At 45.1% G+C, this 20748-nt stretch overlaps 1 protein-coding gene across 9 annotated transcripts in view; it reads left to right on the top strand.

Annotated features, from left to right (window-relative positions):
• PCM1 (pericentriolar material 1) overlaps window positions 1-20748 on the top strand; it is a 223456-nt gene that overhangs the window by 189589 nt on the left and 13119 nt on the right. For all 9 annotated transcript variants that reach the window (XM_077477374.1, XM_077477375.1, XM_077477381.1 and 6 more), the window contains 5 exons: window positions 286-443; window positions 538-610; window positions 11107-11303; window positions 15216-15305; window positions 15390-15507. In XM_077477374.1, coding sequence (XP_077333500.1) covers window positions 286-443; window positions 538-610; window positions 11107-11303; window positions 15216-15305; window positions 15390-15507 — 636 coding nt within the window. The remainder of the gene's footprint in view (window positions 1-285; window positions 444-537; window positions 611-11106; window positions 11304-15215; window positions 15306-15389; window positions 15508-20748) is intronic.

Genomic DNA, 20748 nt, shown 5'->3' with positions numbered 1-20748 from the left:
GTTTATAAAACAGGTTATATTTTTTTGAAACTGTGACAGTGGTGGTACTTGTGCTACTTCATGAATTGTATTTATCTCTACCCCATACACTGCCCAATCGGTGCACAAGGGCAGCCAGCTGGCAAGAGAAACCTCATTCTTGACTACTTTGCTAGGTAAGACTTGTATAGTAGTCAAGTTGGGGAAAAATTATATTTCCAGTACAATTTTTAAGTTAACTTTGTTTCTTGATTATGATATTTTCGCATTAAGTATATTCATAGTTGTGTTTCACTATGGTGACAGGTTTATCTAAAGCAGAAACACAGGCATTGACTAACTATGGAAGTGGAGAAGATGAGAATGAGGAAGAAGAGAATTATGAGTTTGAAGCTCGCCCAGTGGATGTACAGACATCACTGGAAGCCAATGCTGAAATCACTGATGAAAATGAAAAGGAACAGGTGGGTATATTAAATATTTTGCTATGTTACTGAACAGTGCCTCGTGTTGTGTATAGTATTCAAATGTTTGTTTTTATCCTTTTATGTTCTGTAGAGTTTGAAAAATCCTATCAATGAAACTGAAACAGAAAGTGAATACACAGCAGAACTATGCATACAAGAAGCAGGTAATGTCCATGTTTTAACCTTCTGATTGTGCTATATATAGGCTTGAGCTAAGAAGACTGAAAGAGGATTGTCATTATCTCTGCTGATATTTGTTTTTAACGTTTCATAATATTAACCTATGCGAAAGTAGTTAGGCAATCTGTCTAAAAAATAAAAAACTTGACGCTTCCCAGAAGACTGAACCTTATGTATGTGTTCCAGTGTGCACATGCTTGTCATACATTGGCGAGTGAATGAAGTGAAAATGGTGACTTAATCAAATTCTTCTGTGCAAACAAACGCCAGTGCTTGTGAACCTCCACCACACAACATATGTGCTTACCAGAGGGTAAGCGCTACAGGGCCTGTAGTAGTAAATCTGTGGCGTCAAATCAACCTCCAGACATCCATGGCAGGAATCAGCTGTGGTTAAAATAAGGACAAGCCAAACGATCCAAACGCAAAGGGCAGACCAGTAAGCAGCAATCGCGATCCCAATGAAAAAGGAAAACTCACCATAGTGTAAGTCCATAAAACACAGTTTATCTTATAAGCAAAAATATTGCACTTACATTTGTGGAAATATTAAAAGCTTGTGAAGAAATGCCAGCCGGCTGGCACACACCCATCCTAGACAGCGATGACATCACCACGCCACTCTCCCTGGGTGTTGTGCTGACTTCCTCAATGTCTGGAGATCAGATCAGACACTTGACACTTTTTTTTTTTGGGACCATTGATAATTATACAGCGATCAGTGTACTAAAAATGCACTGATTACTGTATACATGTCACTGACAGGGAATGGGTTAACACTAGGGGAGGACCAGGGAGTTGAATGTGTTCCCTGGGAGGTGTTTCTAACTGCACGCGGGGGGATTGACTGGGAGTACAGAGAGAGTGCTGTTCCTAATCACTAGTAACAGACTGTCGCTTTCTACTCCCCTGTCAGAAGGGGTACTTGTTTACATTGACAGATCCCCGTCCTGGCTTTCTGTGGAGCGATCGCAGATGGCCGGCAGACACCGTGCCCGCTGGCCACATGCATTGGCTCCTCCCGCTGTAGCTGTTAAAGGGACTGCTTTACAGCTACATCGATTTGCGGGAACAAGCAGACATGACGGCAGGTGGTCGGCAAGTGGTGATAAGCTTTTTGTCCGTCCAAAGTGTTTTTCTCTAAATAACCTTTGTAGAATATCGGGGTCATTCAGCTCAAGTGGTGTATGCGATTAGAACAAACGTGTGTCAGTCCAGACTGCATTTTAAAGGACATGGCAGCCCACTTTTATTTAAAGAAAGCAAAAAGTTCAAATCAAACAGAAGTTTCCCTCGCAAGGGGTTCCACCATTATTGCATCATGGTTATTCAGCCTCCTGGTTTACCTACTGACGAGACAGCTGCCTAGGCCTTAGATCTGTTCCCCAGACCTGTATGCTTGGGTCAAGCTCTCTCCTAGCTTACCCAGGGTTCAAACTGCCAACTGTAGTCTCTCTAAAGAACATGATTGTCTTCCCAACACTCATGCACAAACTCGTGTCTGTAGGGCGGAGTCCTCCTGACTCCTCAGCAAGATTTCCTGTCTCGTTGGGTGAAGCTGTCTCCAAATGGATAGCCCTGAGCTCTATCCCTGGGATGTTTATGAATCTAGCCCACAGGTGTGCAATCAGCATGCCTCTGTTTACAAGAACCAGGGTGAAAGTGCTAATTCACACAGTGAAATGGGGTCACCTCTCCACACCTTGTTGAGGGGGGTGTCCTTCAGAAATGGATAGTCCCTGTGGTAAACCTTGAGAGTGCTGTCATGCAGCCTCAGGTTGCATCTATGGCAGTTTATTGGCCTTCTCAGCCATTTGGTTATATGAAATTTCAGATGTTTGTGTGCAGAGTGTTATTTCCAGGCATTTTTGGACTTTGCATCCTCCCCCATTCATGTGCTAAAATTTGCCATCTTCCCCACAAAAACAGGCAGATCTCCTTGCTGCTATTCAAAAGCTTATTTTTCTGAGGGTTCTTATCCCAGTTCTGGACATGGAACAGTTTAAGGATTTCTACTAAAATTTGTTCACTGTTTACAAGGAAAATTTAATTTATCGTACATCATGGGTCACAGAGCCATAGTAGTTACTATGTGGGTTATAGGCCACATTCAGGTGATGGACTCTGGCACACCCTAAGATAAAAAGTGCACTCCCTATATAACCCCTCCCACTACTGGGAGTAACTCAGTTTTTTCGCCAGTGTTTAAGGTGTTGGTCACAAGTGAAGATGTGCTGTGCTCCTCTGGAGCAATCCTTTCTGGGGCTAGCCATGCAGCCGGATCCTTTCAAAGTGTCTTTTAGGCCGAATTGAATGATACCCGGGCCTCGTATCCGAAGAAACAAGGTTTTGCCTGTAACGCTTCTCTTTTTAGAGAGCTGGACCCTGGGATCCAGTACTTTTGGTAGTAAGGCCATAAAGTTTTACTGCCGATGGTGCTATTACAGGTCAAGGATTGTGGGTTTCCTCGATGATCCCCGGCTCCTGAAGGTTTAACGGAACCCACCGTGAAGGGTAAAGATTGGGTCTGTTGGTTTTACCACAGAAAACCCTGCGGCAGGAAAGCTAAGTGGAGTTTTTCTAAGAAATTTTTTAATTTGTCTCCTTTTAATTAATAAATGTTGTCATGCCTATGTGTCACCACTGAGGGCTGTATAGAGCACATACCTTCTCACACTTACTCCAGAGTGCTCACGATGTGTCTGGAGCAGCAGCAGCTTCCATTTCCTCTAGCGGTGGGGGGGGGGTGGTTTCCTCCCCACCAGGCCCCCCCACCTGTGCTACTTGCTACCCCACTTCAAGAGGAAGAAGCACTGAAAAAAGAAAAAAATAACGGCACGCCGCACTTCCTCTCCGCAACGTTTTCTCCCCTCTCTGTAAGATCCCATAGGTTTAGAGGCCCGCACTCATGTGGGAAAACTTTGTTTTAAAGAGAGGAGGGGGGCCGGAGGAGGCGTGACTTAGCGCGTTGTTGGCGTCCTTCAATGCCCAGCGCAGGAAAGAGTGTTTTTAAAAGCACTAATGTTGCTGCAAGCTGTGGAGGGACACAAGATGAAGGGGCATGAAAGAGGTTGGTGACAAGCATTCTTTTGACACATTTACTATTGCATCAGGCTGAGCGTTAATAGCAGTGGCTGACTATTGCTCAAGCAATGGATGCGATTTCTTCTGGTAGTATCTCTGCTTTGTGCATCAGGCTATATTCAGAAGGGGGGTTGAAACACCCCCAAAAAGGCGCTAAAAGGGTCTCCCTCAAGCTCTGTAAATCCTACTCTTTAAATGGCATCCTCCCCTGAGAGGGGTTGGCTGGTCAGATTGAGCATCGGGGCCATGACATTTTTGCAACTGTTTTCAACACTGCAGCCCCTCTTCGTTTTACGCTTTTACTTTTTTTTTTTTTTTCCTCAGCCATGGTAGGTTTTTAAAAGAAGTTTAGCGATTTTAATCGCATCCCAGTATGGTCAAGATGTGACAGATTTTCTTCCTTTTTCCTAGACAGAGGAACTAGGGGCAGGAGAAGATGATTCCCTCGGGATCATGGTGAGGCTGACTCCTCTTCCGAGGTGTCAATTGCGGGAGAGTCAGCTTTTACAATCTGTAAGATTGATGGTACAATTTCTTGCTGAATGATCCACTCCACATTTATGTGCCCTTAACTGAGTGTTTGTGTTCGGTAAAGCCTCCTCAAGCTGTGCATGCTTTTTGCCTGTCCATTCTTGTTGGGAATTTTTATTTTTTTTGTATCTTGAGGATCACCCAGATGAGCTCCTTCTAAACGTTTTCACACTTTATGCAATGGTAGAGAAAATTCACAAAGCGGGGTATACTAGCAATTAATGCTACTATAACCTTTGTGAGTAAGTTTGACTTGTCCGGCAGACATTACTCATATACTTAAAGATCCAATGGATAAAAGGTTGGAATTCCTATTAAAAATAAAAACACTTTTTTCTCTGGCAGGTTGAGTGTCTCAGCCTGCGCTGACAGTAATTGGTTAATCATTGAAACCAGTTTTAACAGGTTTTTAAGGTTATCCTCCTCCTCCGCTAAGTGTCATGCAAGAAGTTCCTGGCTAGTCTTCCCTTTTGCGGTTAGACAACTATCTGGGGATATTTTCCAAAGAATGTCTAGCGAAAGAAAGATCCCCTTTTGCCTTTTAAGTGAAGGAGTTAATGTGCTTTTATTTTCTGGGCTCCTACTGTGCCAGGGGCATCAGCCTCCAGGCAGTCACGACAGCCTCCTCCATCAGGTTCACAGGGTAATCCCCAGGGTTAATCCCAGGGGCAAAAGAGGTCTTGAGGAGGGAAGCCTACAAGATACTGTAGCCTCCTTATGAGCAGTTGCCCCCGCCTGCTCAATAGGGGGAATTCTTCTACAGTTCTCAGGGATCTGGCAGAAGGAATATCAAGACGAATGAGGGACTTCCTCAATAGCTCCAACGTACAAACTGGAGTTCCAAGAGTTTTGGTCTCCTTGTTTTCTCAAAAGTATTCATGGTGGCCCCATGTAAGGACAGAAATTGGGATTTGGTTAAATCCAAATGGACATTCTAGATCTCAAAAATTCAATTGCTGAATATAATCTTCCCCCTTTTACATGAAGATGCATATCTCCATATGCCTATTTCCTCGCTTACTAGTAATATTTTATTTCAAAGTGGGAAATCCTCTTTTTCAGTGTGTAGCTCTGCTTTCTGATCTAGCTTACACCTCGAGTACAAGGTTCTGGCTCCTTTTCTAGCCAGATTGAGGGCCCAAGGTATAACGATCATGGTTTTACCTAGTCGATCTGTTGTTAGACCAGTCGGTAGCCCGCTTAGACCAAAAGTGTGGTCAACACATTTGAGTAGCTGGAATATCTAGGTCGGATTCTCAACCTAGGAGCAATCTTCTTAAAAACATGAAAAAAATACTTGGTTCTGATCATGGGTACACCCAGAAGAGGGTATTCGTACCAGATGCTAAGATCAGCACCATAAAGGACTGATCTAGGTAGTTGAAGCAAGATGTTTTTCTCCTATTCAACTTTGCGTGAGGTTGTCTGGAAATATGGTGGCTTCATTCGAGGGCCGTTCTATATGCTCAATCTTATTCTAGACTGCTGCAAAGCAGTATCCTATAGGCTTAAAACAGAGAATTCAAGCTCTATATTCCCAATGTGTCTGTCTCCAAAGCCCTCAGACACTTCACCCTGATAGCGCTCTATCTCGTCAAATCTTGAAGGCTAAGCAGGGTCGGGTCTGGTTAGTACGCGGATGAAAAACCACCTGGAAATGCCAGATGCTTAGGCTGAGTGCGCCGGAGCCTCAGTTTATGGTTAACATACAAAAATATGTGTTGGGGGAAAATCCTTCTTTCAGTTACCTGGGAAATGGTATCCACATATGCCAACCTTTTTTTGTTTAGGTTGGGGGACAGTCCTGAAAGAGGCAGCTGTCCAGGAGAAATGGCCTAGATCAGAAATGGCCTTTCCCTTTAACATTTTTAAAATTCAGGCAGAACATTTGGTTCTGAGGGCCTGAACATTAAATTTAAGGTATTTTCCTGCTAGAAGTCAATCAGTTTGTGCCACAGCAATGGCCTATATTAATCACCAAGGGGGCTCAAGAAGTTGGGCAGCCCAGAAGAAGTTGAATCTTATCCTATCTTGGGAAAAAAAAAATTGACTTTGCCTATCAGCCGTTTTCATTCTAGAAATAGAAAATTGGCAGACGGACTACTTGAGTCGCCAACAGTTTTTCCTGGGAGAATAGTTCCTTCACCCTAATATCTTCCTGTCAATATGTCAAGGATGAAGGATCCCAGACATAGATCTGGTTGCGTCCAGGATCAACAAAAAAGATTGACAACTTTTTGTCGAGAACAAGGGATCCGCTAGCATGTGGAATGGATGCCTTGCTATTCCCGTGGCATCGGTTCTCACTAAATTGTGCATTCCCTTCAAGTCTGCCTGCATCCACAACTTCTCAGGATCAAGCAGGAAGGGAAGTCGTTGATATTTGTGACCCCCAACAGGGTCCAGGAAATCTTGGTATGAAGAGATCGTAGAGATGGCAGTAGGGAACCTATGGACCCTACCTTCAGGGCCAGACCTTCTCTCGTAAGGTCCGAAGTTCCATCCTACTTCACAAACAATAAATTTAACGGTTTGACTATTGAGGCCCACACTCTGAAGAAGCGTGGGCTGTCAGGTTCGGTAGTTTTCTACCTTGGTTTATGCAGAGCCAGCCTCCATGGTTGTATATAATGGAGTCTGGGAAACATGTCTTCTGGTGTGAGACCAGGAGCTGCACTTCAGGAAATAAGTCCAGGCAGAGTCCTTGATTTCTTTCTGCAGATGGGGTGAGAAATAAAGCTGACCTGTAGTGCTTTCTGAGGACAGGCCTCGGCCTTATTGGTATTCTTTCATTGACCACTTGCTTCGCATTCTTTGGTCCATAACTTTATTCAGGGGGTAACTTCTCTGGTTAAGTAACCCCTGGACCCTTGGGACTTGAATTTAGTATTAGGATTACAAAATAGACTTTTCTCTTTCATCCATTGATGGACAAAGCATCTTCATCTTGACCTTAGGGTTATATCGCCCCTTTAGGAGAGGACTAGGCAGAAAGTGTTAAAAACATCAACACTTGCACAGTACTGCCCAGGGGGCTGTCCTACTGGTTATAACCCCTCACATTGCATCCAGCAGCTCAGTTTTTTTCTGCCTAGTGTAAAAGGACCTGGCTCCCGGTTGGGACCATTGGTCCTGGGAATTCGTCCCTTTTTTCTGCATTTTTGATTCCTGTGATCTACAATCAATAGCCGAGCTGGGTGACAGGATGGATAATATAGATCCTGGTAGTCTCCCCAGCTTGGCCATCGAGCGTGAGCAGGCCCTAGCTACACGCTGGGTCGGTCACAACATGCCCCATCTGATCCAGGGGCGGCCAGTTAGCTATATGCTTCAAGGCACACATATAACCGGGCTACTGCTGTCTGTGTAACAATGTGTCGTAGCCGCCAGCCACCCCGTACTGCTTGGGTGATAGGTCTGTCTGTGGAATGCGTCCAGCAGCCCCTGCAGGAGGGGTAAGTATGGTTCCACCTGTCTCCGCATTTTCTCGGCGCCCTCAGACATTTTTTGTTGAGGAGGCTGGCAGACATTTTCTAGTAGCCTCTGGTAGTTTTCCCTCTAGCGCTGGGTGCTTGTTTCCTACGAGAACAGCGTTCTTTTCAGAGATGCATCGTGGATGACACAGGGGAGAGCAGCAGCACAGCACAGTACCTGGGTCAGGGTATTGAGTCCTGCGGGGGGCTCTTCAGTCTGTGGCAGCTAGGAGGGTGGACATTTTGTGTGACTTGCCTTAGGTCCCTAAGTGGTGACAGGCGAGTGTGGGTCAGCATGGCATCGGAAGTGGGCACTTCTTCCCCAGGCATCCCGGTTATTGCAACTGGATTCCTTGCACCTGCGGTGCCTATTGACTCTGTCGGCGGTCCTGGAGGTCTTTGTTGCCAGGGTGGAAGCGGTATGTGGGTGCAAGGGGGGTAACAACCGCCCCCTCCCCTACCGTCTTCTGGGGAAAGCTTTGATTCAGACTCGGGCCCCGCTGTTGGTGGCGGCCCCTGTTCTGACGTATCAGAGGATGCGAACCAAGACCGTTCGGACAGTGAGGATGACTCCATGTCAGCGCAGGAAAAGGTGCTTGTGGCAGCACTTATTACAGTGGTGCGCGATACCCTAAAGATGGAGGATACAGCGGGGGCTACAGAGGTGTCTGTCCCTTTTGGGACCCACAAGCCAACCCGCAGAGCTAAGGTGTTTCCTTACCCAACTTATTTTGATACGTTTATTTAAAAGGAGTGGGGAAAACTGCAGCGGGCCTTTTCAGTCCTGAAACGCATGGCGGTGCATTAACCCTTTGTGGAGATTTTTCTGAAAATATGGACATCTGATTGTTGACTCCTGGTATCCAGCTTAAATAAGGTAACTAAGATTCCGGTGGAAGGGACTCCTGCCTTCGAGGATGCTGCCGACAGAAGGGCCGAGATGGTTGCCCAGTCCATGTTTACGGTGGTGGGGTCAGCATTGCGGCCTGTGTTAGCCATGGCTCTGGTGTCAGACGCTTACTGAATGGGCTAAATTGTTGCACTGTGAGTTGGAAAAGCAACAGGCTTTTCGGTCTGTGTCAAGCTGGCGGACCAGTTGGTGCAGGGCCTGAAGTATGTCTGTGATGTGGCCTTAGATATGACCCCCTTGCTCTCTAGAGCTTCAGTATCGACAGTAGTGCTGCGTCGCCTGATTTGGCTGAAATGCTGGTCTGCGGACCAGGCATCTTAAGAAAGCACTGGCGGATTTGCCCTTAAAGCGGAGGTCTTGCAAGTCTCCCTACTTGATCGTCCACAAGGATAAAGCGGTGCTGTGTCCGCAGCCTTCGTTTCTGCCAAAGGTTGTTTCGGGCTTTCCTCGAAATGAGGACATTTTGCTTCTGTCCTTAGGTCCTCGGCCGTCAAACCCCAAAGAGCTGGCTTTGCATTCCTTGGACGTGGTCCGGGCTCTGCGGGTGTATCTGTCTGCTACGGCTCCTTTTTGGAGGTCTGTTTTGCTGTTTGTATCGGTGGCTGGTTCGAAGAAGGGACTGGCGGTCTCGTCGGCCACCATTTCTCAATGGTTCAGACAGATTGTCATTCAGGCTTATGCCATAAGGGGTCGGGCGCCTCCCTTTCCTGTCACGGCACATTCTACCAGGGCAATTGGTGCCTCTTGGGCTTTCCGACATCAAGCGTCCGTTTCCCAGGTGTATAAGGCGGCGACCTGGTCGTCGGTTCACGCTTTCACAAAATTTTACAAGGTTAATGTGTTTGCAACTTTGGATGCTTGCTTTGGCCGCTAGGTTTTGCAGACGCCTGTTTAAGGTTGCAGCAACTTCGTTGAGGAGCTCTGGTTGTTATGGGTGGAGTTATTATCTTGCTGTTCCCACCCCTCTTTTTTTTGACACTGCTTGGGGACGTCCCTAAGGTCAAGATGAAGATGCTGTGTCCGTCAATGAATGAAAGAGAAAATTGCATTCTGAAGTTCATTGACACACAGCACCCACCCCTTCTATTTATGTTTGTACTGCAAACGAACTGAGCTGCTGGATGCAGTGTGAGGGGTTATAGCCAGTAGGACCGCCCCTGGGCGGTACTGTGCAAGTGTTGCTGTTTTTAACACTTTTTGCCTAGTCTTCTCCTAAAGGGGCGATATAACCCTAAGGTCAAGATGAAGATGCTGTGTCTGTCAATGAACTTCAGAGAAAAGGATTTTATGGTGAGTACAAAAATCCTATATTTTTTTATTTTCCAAATTTATGGTCTTTTTTTATTTGCGCAAAAAATAAAAATCGCAGAGGCGATCAAATACCACCAAAAGAAAGCTCTATTTATCGGAACAAAATGATAAGAAATTTGTTTGGGTACTGTGTAGCATGACCTCGCAATTGTCATTCAAATTGCGACAGCGCTGAAAATTGTCTTGGGCAGGAAGGTGTATAAGTGCCTGGTATTGAAGTGGTTAAGGAACCTGGTCCCCAAGGGGGAAGCAACGCTCCTCTTCAACATCCAGAGCATTATAACTAGCACTGTGTCATTGGCTCCCCTTCAGGGACACACAATAAGGGTACAACAATCCTGCAGCAGTGGCCTTTATCAATCATCAGCAAGGTACCAGGAGTCAAGCAGTTTGAAAGAAGTAGGTCTGATTCTCCCATGACTAGAGGACCACTGTCCAGTTATTTTTACACTGTTCACATTCTGGGAGTGGACAATTGGCAGGCAGATTTTACCAACCATCACTGCCCGGATCCAGGGGAAATGATCCCTTCACCTTACCTTCACGAACATTCCCGTACTTTCAGTGGCACTCTGAGTTTTGGTCTTTGACCTGTACTGCACAATTAAGCTAAAGGTTTTTTACTTGCCTGTCAATTCCATATCTTGGAATACGGTACAGGCCACCCTCCCCTTTTTCTCTGGGGTTACTCTGCAATGCTTGCCCAAAACGGAGAGCAGTGGGTAGAGTTATGGGGGTACTCCCAGGTGTAGTGTCCGAATGCTTTGCCAATTGCTTAAGGTAGCAGCCTTTACCTTACGTTCTATGAATGTCCTTTGTGTCCTGTACTGTTCTCCTAAATATGGAAATACAGGTTATAACACCTTTTCACAATAAATATACCAATAGCCAGTGTGGGGCCTATTTTAAGTGCAGAATATACTTTCCATTTTAGAATTGGTTTTGTGTAGGAATCTCTTTGCATTTATCCCCAGCTGTATCAATGACTTCTTTTGAAAGTACAAAATATAATAAATTGTACTTTTATAGACACCAGAGTAACTTTACAACCATAAAAATGCAAAAAGACTTTTACTAGTGTGGCTGCTAATAATTTCTATAGTGTACCAGAGCACATCTTATATTTTGTATTTTAAAATATAAGATTTTTTTTTTTGTGTTTTTACTTTAGAAGATGTACAAAAGGTAGAGGAGGAACAAAATCAACCTAATATCACAGCTGACAAAGTATCCGATTCCTTGAATTTAAGCAAAGATGGTGATTTGTTGGCATCAGTGGACATAGATACAAAGTCAAGTCTGGCATCAGCGGAGAGCTCTGGACCTGGCAGTCCTGCCACTGACTCCCCTGTGTTAGTTAATGAATATGTAAGTTTATTTTTATTTTTTGTTACCAATGCTAATGTTTAAATGTTCCTGAAATGACTATATGTTCTTCTTTTGCTGCTCATTTTATACAGTTTGTGTGTGTATATTTGTATGTATATAAAGCACGTAGAGTTTTTCTGAGGATTCAGTTACATCTTGAATTGTTGAGTGACTATTGGTTGCATCAAGGTTCAAGTACATGGTACAGTGCAGTTTTAGTGTTCATCTTCATAGGCAGAGTTTATTTTAAAACACACCGTTAAGCATTTTAAGAAAATACAGAGGCATAAATCATTACATTATCTGAGCAGCTTTGATCCAATCATGTATCAGTGTGATTGTGTATAGACAAAACAATCAGCGGATTATTGGGCGTGATTACTTCAGCGCTACCTCTAAACCTTATTGTTATGTTCTAGATAGATATACCAAATTTTAAAAATATACCAATTGAAAAAATATGACAAAGTATATGTGAAAGAGAAGGTGCTGCTCACATATATGTGTTCCTTCATGTAAATAGCAATGTTTATGTACATAGTTATGCAGCGCACCTTCTATGGTGAAAATGAAAGTGATAGATTACTATTTTGTAAGATACTTTGTGTGACAATGAGCTTCTATATTGAGCTATATAGCAAAACTATATAAAAAAAATAAATAAAATAATTAATATAAACAGTCTGCATCCTTATAATGTCTCTATCCTCCATATTGCTGTATAAGTCCATAATAATTCCAATGATAATGACACAAAGTCCACTGCATGCTCAAATATTAAAAATATTCATACCATCATTCAAGTGTATCCTGTCACCTTCTCTCTAGTGCGCTCATCTTAAAACTTGGACCTAAAAACGTAAGTTGTTAGGTCTACTGCGCTTATTCCCCCTGGGGTATGACTTGTTTTTTTTTCCTTTTTAAAGTATCCTTATGAGATGTTCCTTACCTCGGTGGTGGATGTCTTTTTAAATGACCTTCGTCCTCTATTTCTCAGCTCCCAGTATCTCAAAGATACATAGGCTGTGCTCTCATAGTTTAATCGTGTATACCAGGTTTATTTAAAAGTAATGCACTTACATAAAAACAAAGTATGTGCCTTTAACAAACTGTGCAGCCGCGATTCAAACGCTTGTCCTGACTTTCTCAAGGAAGTCTCTCAAATTGCTGTATGGAGAGCAGTTGCAATTTTTTATGCTGCACAATATTTGTGAAGCCGATTATCAAACAGTTTTTTGGGAAAAATAAATTTCAGTGCTTACAAACCTAACCTAATACTTAATTTTTGACTAAAATTTAAAAGCTGGGGTAGCCTTGAGTAAATATGTATCAAACATGTCAAGGCTCAAAATTGCTTGTGCACGTGCAATGGCAAAAAACTACAGTACCTAAAATTTTAGGTGACGCTTTAAATCTTTTACAGGCAATCGGTTTAGAATCAGACTGAATTTATAGTTCTAGAATTTTGCTGTCACTCCAATATCTATGGTGATACCCTGCATGTGTTGGGAAATCACTGTTTAAAGAGGAAGTAAACCGTGATGGTTTTTACTTCCTCTTTATTCCCCTGCAGAGTAAAAGCATAATGGGCTAATATGCATCCCATACTAACCCATTATGTTGCACTTACCTCCAAATGAAGCCTGCAATGTCCCCGCTGGTGGAAGCATCCATCTTTGCCCCTCTTCCTTCCGTGGCCGCAGACTCTGGCTCTGTGACTGGCCAGAGCTGGAGCGGCCGATCATGGTACGTGCTGGGGAAGTCATGGCAAGTAGGGCAGTTTCTTTACTGCGCATGACCTCATTGGTGCACTACAAGGTAAAGATCTCCTAAACTGTGCACCTTTAGGAGATATATGTACTGAAAATAGGTAAGCCCTATTATAGGCTTACCTATATGTAAAAATGTCTGGGGGGGGGGGGATTTACAATCACTGATGTAGTGCTGCGTAGATCACTTTTACTGAGCAGCAGATCACTGCCTAAAATAAAGGCAACAAGCTGTTGCAGCCAGGAGCTTGTTGTCCGGGAAGTTTTTAAGCAGCCTTATGGCCAATACACACAATCCAATCCAAAAATTATACGAAAAATACCAATTTTGAAGTGATCGTATGATCTGATCGTTAGTAAACAGCTTTCGATAGCCAATCACTACAGCCCATCTGATATTCGATGGTGCAAGTGCGAAAATTTACCTCGTAAGATACCACATAAGATTTTCATTTAACCACTTAAGGGCCGAGCATCTTTCTGAGATTTGTTGTTTACAAGTTTTTAAAACAGTAGAAAATTACTTAGAACCCCCAAACATATATATTTTTTCTAACACCCTAGAGAATAAAATGGTGGTCCTTGCAATACTTTCTGTCACACCGTATTTGCGCAGCGGTCTTAGAAAAGTGCACTTTTTGGGAGGGGAAATATACACTTTTTTTTTAATTAAAAAATAAGACAACAGTAAAGTTAGCCCAATTTTTTTATATTGTGAAAGATGATGGTACACCGAGTAAATTGATACCCAACATATCACGCTTCAAAATTGTGCCCGCTTGTGGAATGGCGACAAACTTTTACCCTTAATCTCAATAGGCGACCTTTAAAAAATTCTTCAGGTTGCTTGTTTTGAGTTACAGAGCAGCTCTAGGGCTAGAATTATTGCTCTTGCTCTACCGATCACAGCAATATCTCATATGTGTGGTTTGAACACCGTTTTCATATGCGGGCACTACTCACTTATGCGTTGGCTTCTGCACGCGAGCTGGGCAGGACAGGGCTTGTTTTAACCACTTGGCGCCCATACTATGTCTATTGACGTCATGGGCTTTCACTGGTTATATCTAAATGATGCCTGAGGCCACAGACATCATTCAGATAATGTAGTTTTCAGCCGGCGATTCCCTGCACCATAAGAACGATCATAGCGGCTGTTCCGCCACTTGATCGTTCTTATGGGCGGCGGGAGGGGATGCCCCTCCCGCCGCCCTCCGGTGCTTCTACCGACTCACCGTTTCCATCGGTGAGTCGGTCACAGGATCCGCCGGCCCCAGCAAGTTACCATAGAGATTTCCGGCGGACTAGATCGTCCCCGGAGTCTCTATGATCGTTCGGAGGCCGGGCGCGATGTTATGACGTCACGCCCGGCCTCTGTATTCAAATTAACGGCGCCGGTCTGGCTGGGAAGCCAGGATGTGTTTTTTTTTTTTTTTTTTTTTTTTTTTTTTTTTTTTTTATTCTTCCCAGCCCAGAGGTGAGATATGGGGTCTTATTGACCCCATATCTCACTGTAAATATGTCCGATCATGCCATATTCCTATTACAAGGGATGTTTACATTCCTTGTAATAGGAATAAAAGTCAACAATTTTTTTTTTTTAAATAAAAAAATAAAAATAAATTTAACAATTTAAAAAAAATAATAATTTGACACAGAAGCGAACGCATACGTAAGTCCCGCCCACATATGAAAACGGTGTTCAAACCACACATGTGAGGTATCACCGCGAATGTTAGAGCGAGAGCAATAATTCTAGCCCTAGACCTCCTCTGTAATCCAAAATATGCAACCAGTAAAAAAATTTAAAGACAGTTTTTTTTCTGAAAAAAAACGTGTTTGAAAAATTGCTGCGCAAATACCATGCGAGATAAAAAGTTGCAACAAGCACCATTGTATTCTCTAGGGTCTTTGCTAAAAAAACATATATAATGTTTGGGGGTTCTATGTAATTTTCTAACAAAAAAATTAGGAATTTTACATGTAGGAGAGAAATGTCAGAATTGGCCTGGATGCGAAGTGGTTACATTTTTTTTTTTTTTTTTTCTTATCCATTTTACCTTTTTTATTTTTTATTTTTATGCTGTTCTTAAAAAAAAAAAAAAAAAAAAACTAACTCTAAAATGTGCTTGTTGTTGAACAGGAAACTGGCTCTGGAAACTTGAGTCAGAAGTCTGATGAAGATGACTTTGTGAAACTTGAGGATCTGCCTCTTAAACTTGCTTTACCTAAGGTATTCTGTTCAGGCTGCTTAGAAATAGTTATTGAATTATATTTTTTCAAGTTATAAAGCTTATGTTTTGTATTCATTTCACAGGCAGAACTGATAGCTGAGATTGAAAAAGAGCAACTAAATCTCTGTGATGAAATTTTAAATGGACAAGGACCTGGTGCTGATTTGCTTGCAGGAGATGCTTTATCGCTGAAAGAGCCAGGTGAGTTCCTGACTAAAAAATTGACATTGTTTTGTCCCCCCCGAATAGAGCTTTCTTTTGGTGTTGTTTGATCGTCTCTGCAGTTTTTATTTTTTGCGCTATAAACAAAAACCAACCATTTTGAAAAAAATATATATATATATCTCTAGCAGAAGAGGGATTGCTGCACAAACAAAAGTAAAGGTATTGATAAAATTTACATCACATCAGTTATAATTCAGGTGACCTTTCGGGCTGAGCATGATATCGCCCTTCCTCATGACCACATACGTATGTGGTCATGAGGAAGGCCGAGATCAGCCCAAAACATTACCTTAATTATATGTGATGTAATTTTTTTTTTTTGAAAAAAAGAACGTTTATTGAGCATACAAAATACATAGGATAACAGTAACACATATGGGGTGCAACATGCACCAAATATACGGATATAAAACAGCTGCTAATAATACCACAGGCTGAAAAACACAAGGAGGGGGGGGTTCTTTGTTTACAGATTGCACGTTACATAAAAAAAACAAGGGGCAATATAGTGTGTTCAGATATGGGGGGAAAAGAGGAGCTCAGAGGTTGGGAATCATATGCCGAGCCATAATACATTCTACTCAAAGTAATTTGCAGAGAGGAGCAGAAAATTATTATTATGAGGGCGGGGAGCCCAACTACAACCACGGTGACAGCCGGACTCGCCGGGCCGAACCCGGATAGATGTAAAGAGGCGTACAGACCACAGACTACACTAGTCGGTACATGTATCTGAATCCCCCATCCATTTATCCCACAGCTTAGCAAACTTGCTCGGGCAGCCTCTATGCATATACAGCAGTTTTTTATAGGGGAGAGTGGCATTAACAGCCGCCTTCCATTGTCGGGCGGTGGGGGGCGCAGAGCGCAACCAGGTGCGGGCTATCTGCAGTCTGGCTAGGTATAGGGTCTCCTGTAGAAAAACAGTCGGGATCCTTGCCTCCTCGGATACGAGGAGAATCCCCAGCAAACATTGGCGGGGGCATAGCGTCAGAGGGGAGCCCATTTGGTCATGAAGGAAGTCAACAATTTGCTTCCAGTAAACCTGCAACTCAGGACAGGACCAAAGGAGATGGTAGAACGTGGCCTGAGGATCACCACATTTAGGACATGCTGGATCATAGCCAGGTCTGAACTTGGACAGCCGCCCAGGGGTTAGGTATGGCCTATGTAGCATGTAGAGGTGTGTAAGTCTGTCAGAAAGTTTCGGGGAGACCAGCTTAGGGGTGTCAAGTGCAGTTTCCCAGTCCGCGTCTTCGATAGCCCCCACGTCGGCCTCCCATCTAGCCTTAAGTCGGTAGGCGCGGGCAGTCGCCCCAGGCGTAAGCAGGTTGGTGTAAAAAAAAGAAATCAGTTTCTTAGGGTCATCACCTAGCACGGCTGTTGCTATCGGAGGTGTTTCAAGCCTGGGGATATGGGAGCCAAACTGAGAGCTAAGGGCATGGCGGAGTTGAAGATACCTAAAAAACATTCTATTAGGGAGGTTGAAGTCAGTTCTGAGGGCCTGGAAGGGTCTGACAGAGCCATTGGTAATAACCTGGGACAGAAAGATAACGCCCCCGGCTAGCCACACAGAGCGGTCGGGGATCGTAGAGAGTTCGGGAAGTAGGGGATTGTCCCAAAGGGGGGTGTGGGAGTGAAACCTAGGGGCCCCAGTAATGGACGTGGCCTGTTGCCAAATCAAACAGTGGTGGGACAACATGTCTCTCATCGGGACGGAAGGTCCCCCGGAGCCACGCATAAGGAGACGGAGCGGGTGTACGACCAGAGTGTAGTGTGGGGAGCATACCAGTGAGGCATAGCGATCTTTGTCAGTCTGATTGAAATAGTAGAAATGGGACAGTTGAGCGGCCAGATAATAATAGTGCAGGTCTGGTAGGGCGGTGCCGCCCAGGTGGGTAGGACATTTCAGAACACTCCATGAGAGCTTGTGTCGAGACGAACCCCAAACAAACGTGTTTAAGATGGCCTCCAAGAATTTGAAGGTTCTGAGAGGGATGCGCAGGGGAGCATGCCAAAACACATAGAGCAGCTTGGGGAGGAGAATCATTTTGACCAAGTTTACACGGCCCATCACCCCAAGGGGGAGACGGGACCAAATCTGGGTTTTTTGCTTGAGCAGGGTGAATAAGGGTTCCACATTTAAAAGGGTGTAGTCAGTCAGCAATCGTGAACATTGCACTCCCAAATATTTCACCTGACTTGCCCTGACCAAGGGCATTGCCGCCTGATCAGCGGACGGGGCACCTAAGTCTAAAGGGAGGATCTGGGACTTGGACCAGTTGATACGTAATCCAGAGTATTCCCCAAACTGCTCTATCAATCGCAGGGCTGCTTGCAAAGAGGGACCCGAGTCTTCGAGGTATAATAACATATCGTCAGCGTATAAACTGAGGGTTTCTGTCAAAAGGCCCGAACGCAGGCCCTTAATTTGCGGGTGAGCACGAATGGCAATGGCCAGCGGCTCAACCGCGAGGGCATACAGGAGAGGGGACAACGGGCAACCCTGGCGAGTACCCCTAGACAGATGGAAAGGATCCGAGATCCTGCCATTAACCTGGATCCGGGCAGTGGGAGCGCTATATAAAAGCTGAATCCACTTAATAAAATTAGGGCCAAAGCCAAAGTTAGTCAGGCATTCCCATAGGTAACTCCATTCAACGGAGTCAAACGCCTTCGCGGCATCCAGACTCACGACTACCCGGGAACCGATGTTATCGTGGGTGGCCTGCAGATTCATAAAGAGTCTGCGGAGATTGAAGGCAGTATTTTTATTAGGCATGAACCCCGTTTGATCTGGATGTATAAGGCTGAGGACAACTTTATTGAGTCGCAGGGCCAGAATTTTAGCCAGGATTTTTACATCCAGCTGTAGGAGGGAAATCGGGCGGTACGACTCTGGGTAGTAGGGGTCCTTACCGGGCTTGGGTATGAGGACAACAAGGGCCTCCCCCATAGAGGCGGGAAGGGACATTGTGTCGAACATATGGGTGTATAACGTGTGCAGTTCTGGGATTAGCGTGTCTTGAAAATGAGAATAAAATTCCAGGGGCAGCCCGTCCGAGCCAGGCGCCTTGGAGGATGGGAGGGAGGCAAGTGCCTCGGCAATACAGTCAGGGGAGATGGGGGCTTCCAGGAGGGTTCTCTGCTCTGGGCTGATAGAGGGGAAATCTATGGAGTGAAGGAATTGGGTGAGGTCAGCGTGTGTGTGTCTGGTTGTGGAGGTATATAGATTGGAGTAGAACATTCTAAACTCACGTAAAATCAGGTCAGGGTCAGAGATCAAGTCGTCGGCGGCGCCACGGAGCTGAACCACCACCGGAGGGCTATGGTCAAGCCGGGCCATATAAGCTAGCAGTTTGCCCGCCCGCTCGCCGTGTTCAAACACACGCTGTCTACTAAAGAAAAGGCCCTGCTTCGCTTTCTCATAATGAAGGTGATCAGTCAGTCGGGACTGGAGGCGGAGCTGGGTGGCATGTTCCAGGGAAGGGTCCGTCACAAACAGTTGCTCAAGGGATTGTAGGCGCTCCTCAGCCTGTGTCAGTGCCTGTCTAGAATTAGCCTTGTACCTGTTAATACGGGTGATCAGGAGCAGCCTAGCATGAAGCTTAAATGACTCCCATATTGACCCAGGGGACGCAGATCCCGCGTTTGAGCGGAGAAAAAAAACTAGTTCCCTCTGTAGGTCCTCCAGATCTGGGATAACCGTAAGCCAGAAGGGGTTCAGTCTCCACACACGGGGGGGGGATAGTCGCAGGCAGTCTCAGCGTCAACCAGTATGGAGAGTGGTCCGACAGCACCCTGGCGTCAAAGCCGACCTCCAATAATTCGGGAAGCAGGGAGGGAGAGAGCAGGGCCATGTCTATACGAGACATAGCTCGGCGGGCGGGGGTGAAGCAAGAAAAGGCCTGTGTTGTTGGATGCTTATGTCTCCAGGAGTCTGTCATGGCCAGTTCAGCTGCAAATCTGCCGAATCTAGTGGTATGAGGGGGGGGAAGACGTGTGGTCAGGTGCGCCAAGTCGGTCGAGACTGGGGTTGATGGTCATGTTGAAATCCCCTATCCAGATTACCGGGACTGTAGGGAATTTGGTCATAAAATTAAGACCTTCGTGCAGGGCCTGAAACTGGAAAGGTGGTGGTATGTAAAACGCCATAATAAGCATCGTCAGGCCGCTCACAGTGGCATGTAAAAATAGAAATCTACCGTGAGGGTCTGAGCATAGGTCATGTAATTGGAACTGCACAGTTTTAGCAATTAAAATGGCTACACCTCGGGAATGGGAAGTGTGAGGGGCGCTGTACATCCAGCCGACCCAAGGTTTTCTAAGCGCCCTTTGGGATTGGCCTGTAAGGTGAGTCTCGACGAGGATCGAGATGTCCACTTTCAGGCGTTTGAGGTGAGTAAGGACGGCTAATCTCTTGGGTTTAGCGCCAAGGCCCCTGACATTCCAGGTTACAAATTTAAGCGCAGCCATGGAACATGTCGGCACAGATTAAACTAGTGTAGGCCCCCGGCCCAGAAAGTTCGGGCATGCAGGGCGCCTGGGCAACCTCCGGATCCTCCATGGCTGGCAGCAACAAATACAAGAACACATTTGCAATAAAGTTACAGCTGTAAATAACACAATATAAAACACATAGAACCAGTAAAACAGTCATAACAATGCCTACTCTGGACCAGCGGGGCAAAACAAAAAAACTGTCACTCGCCGCAGCCGCGGTAGTAACTGCTGGCCAGGGAAACAACACAACCATGGGCGCAATTATAACAGACTGCAGAGCAGACAGTGCAGCAGGTTGCAGTGGGTGTACGTTTCAGAGCAAGAGTCAGCAGGTCGTCTGAGAGACCAGGTATAAGCATAACGCGTGGGGCTGACAGGAGAAAGAAAAAGAAAAAAAAAAAAAAGAAAGGGGGGGGGGGGAACCCAGGCATGTGGAAAAAATTGGGCCCAATAGGGGAGACAAGGAGTTCAAGCAGTACATGGTTACCTCCGTGTGCATCAGTAAAAATAGGGAGGGAAGGGAGAGAGGGGAGAGTGAAAAAATGGAGCGAGACAGGGGCAGGGGTGGCACGTCCCAGAACATGGCCCCCCTCACGATCTGCGCCATCACACCGGTGTTCATCTCAGAGAAAACAATGAAGGGTGCACGGGAGTCTGACAAAGGAGGGGAGGCAGAAACTGTGAATTCAGGGCACAGAGAAAGTCCAGCGGCGG

This window comes from Lithobates pipiens, unplaced genomic scaffold, assembly GCF_037356315.1.
Source record: "Lithobates pipiens isolate NorthernLeopardFrog02 unplaced genomic scaffold, aLitPip1_a1.2 Scaffold_13, whole genome shotgun sequence".
NCBI lineage: Eukaryota > Metazoa > Chordata > Amphibia > Anura > Ranidae > Lithobates > Lithobates pipiens.
This window is presented reverse-complemented; position numbering and strand designations above follow the sequence as displayed.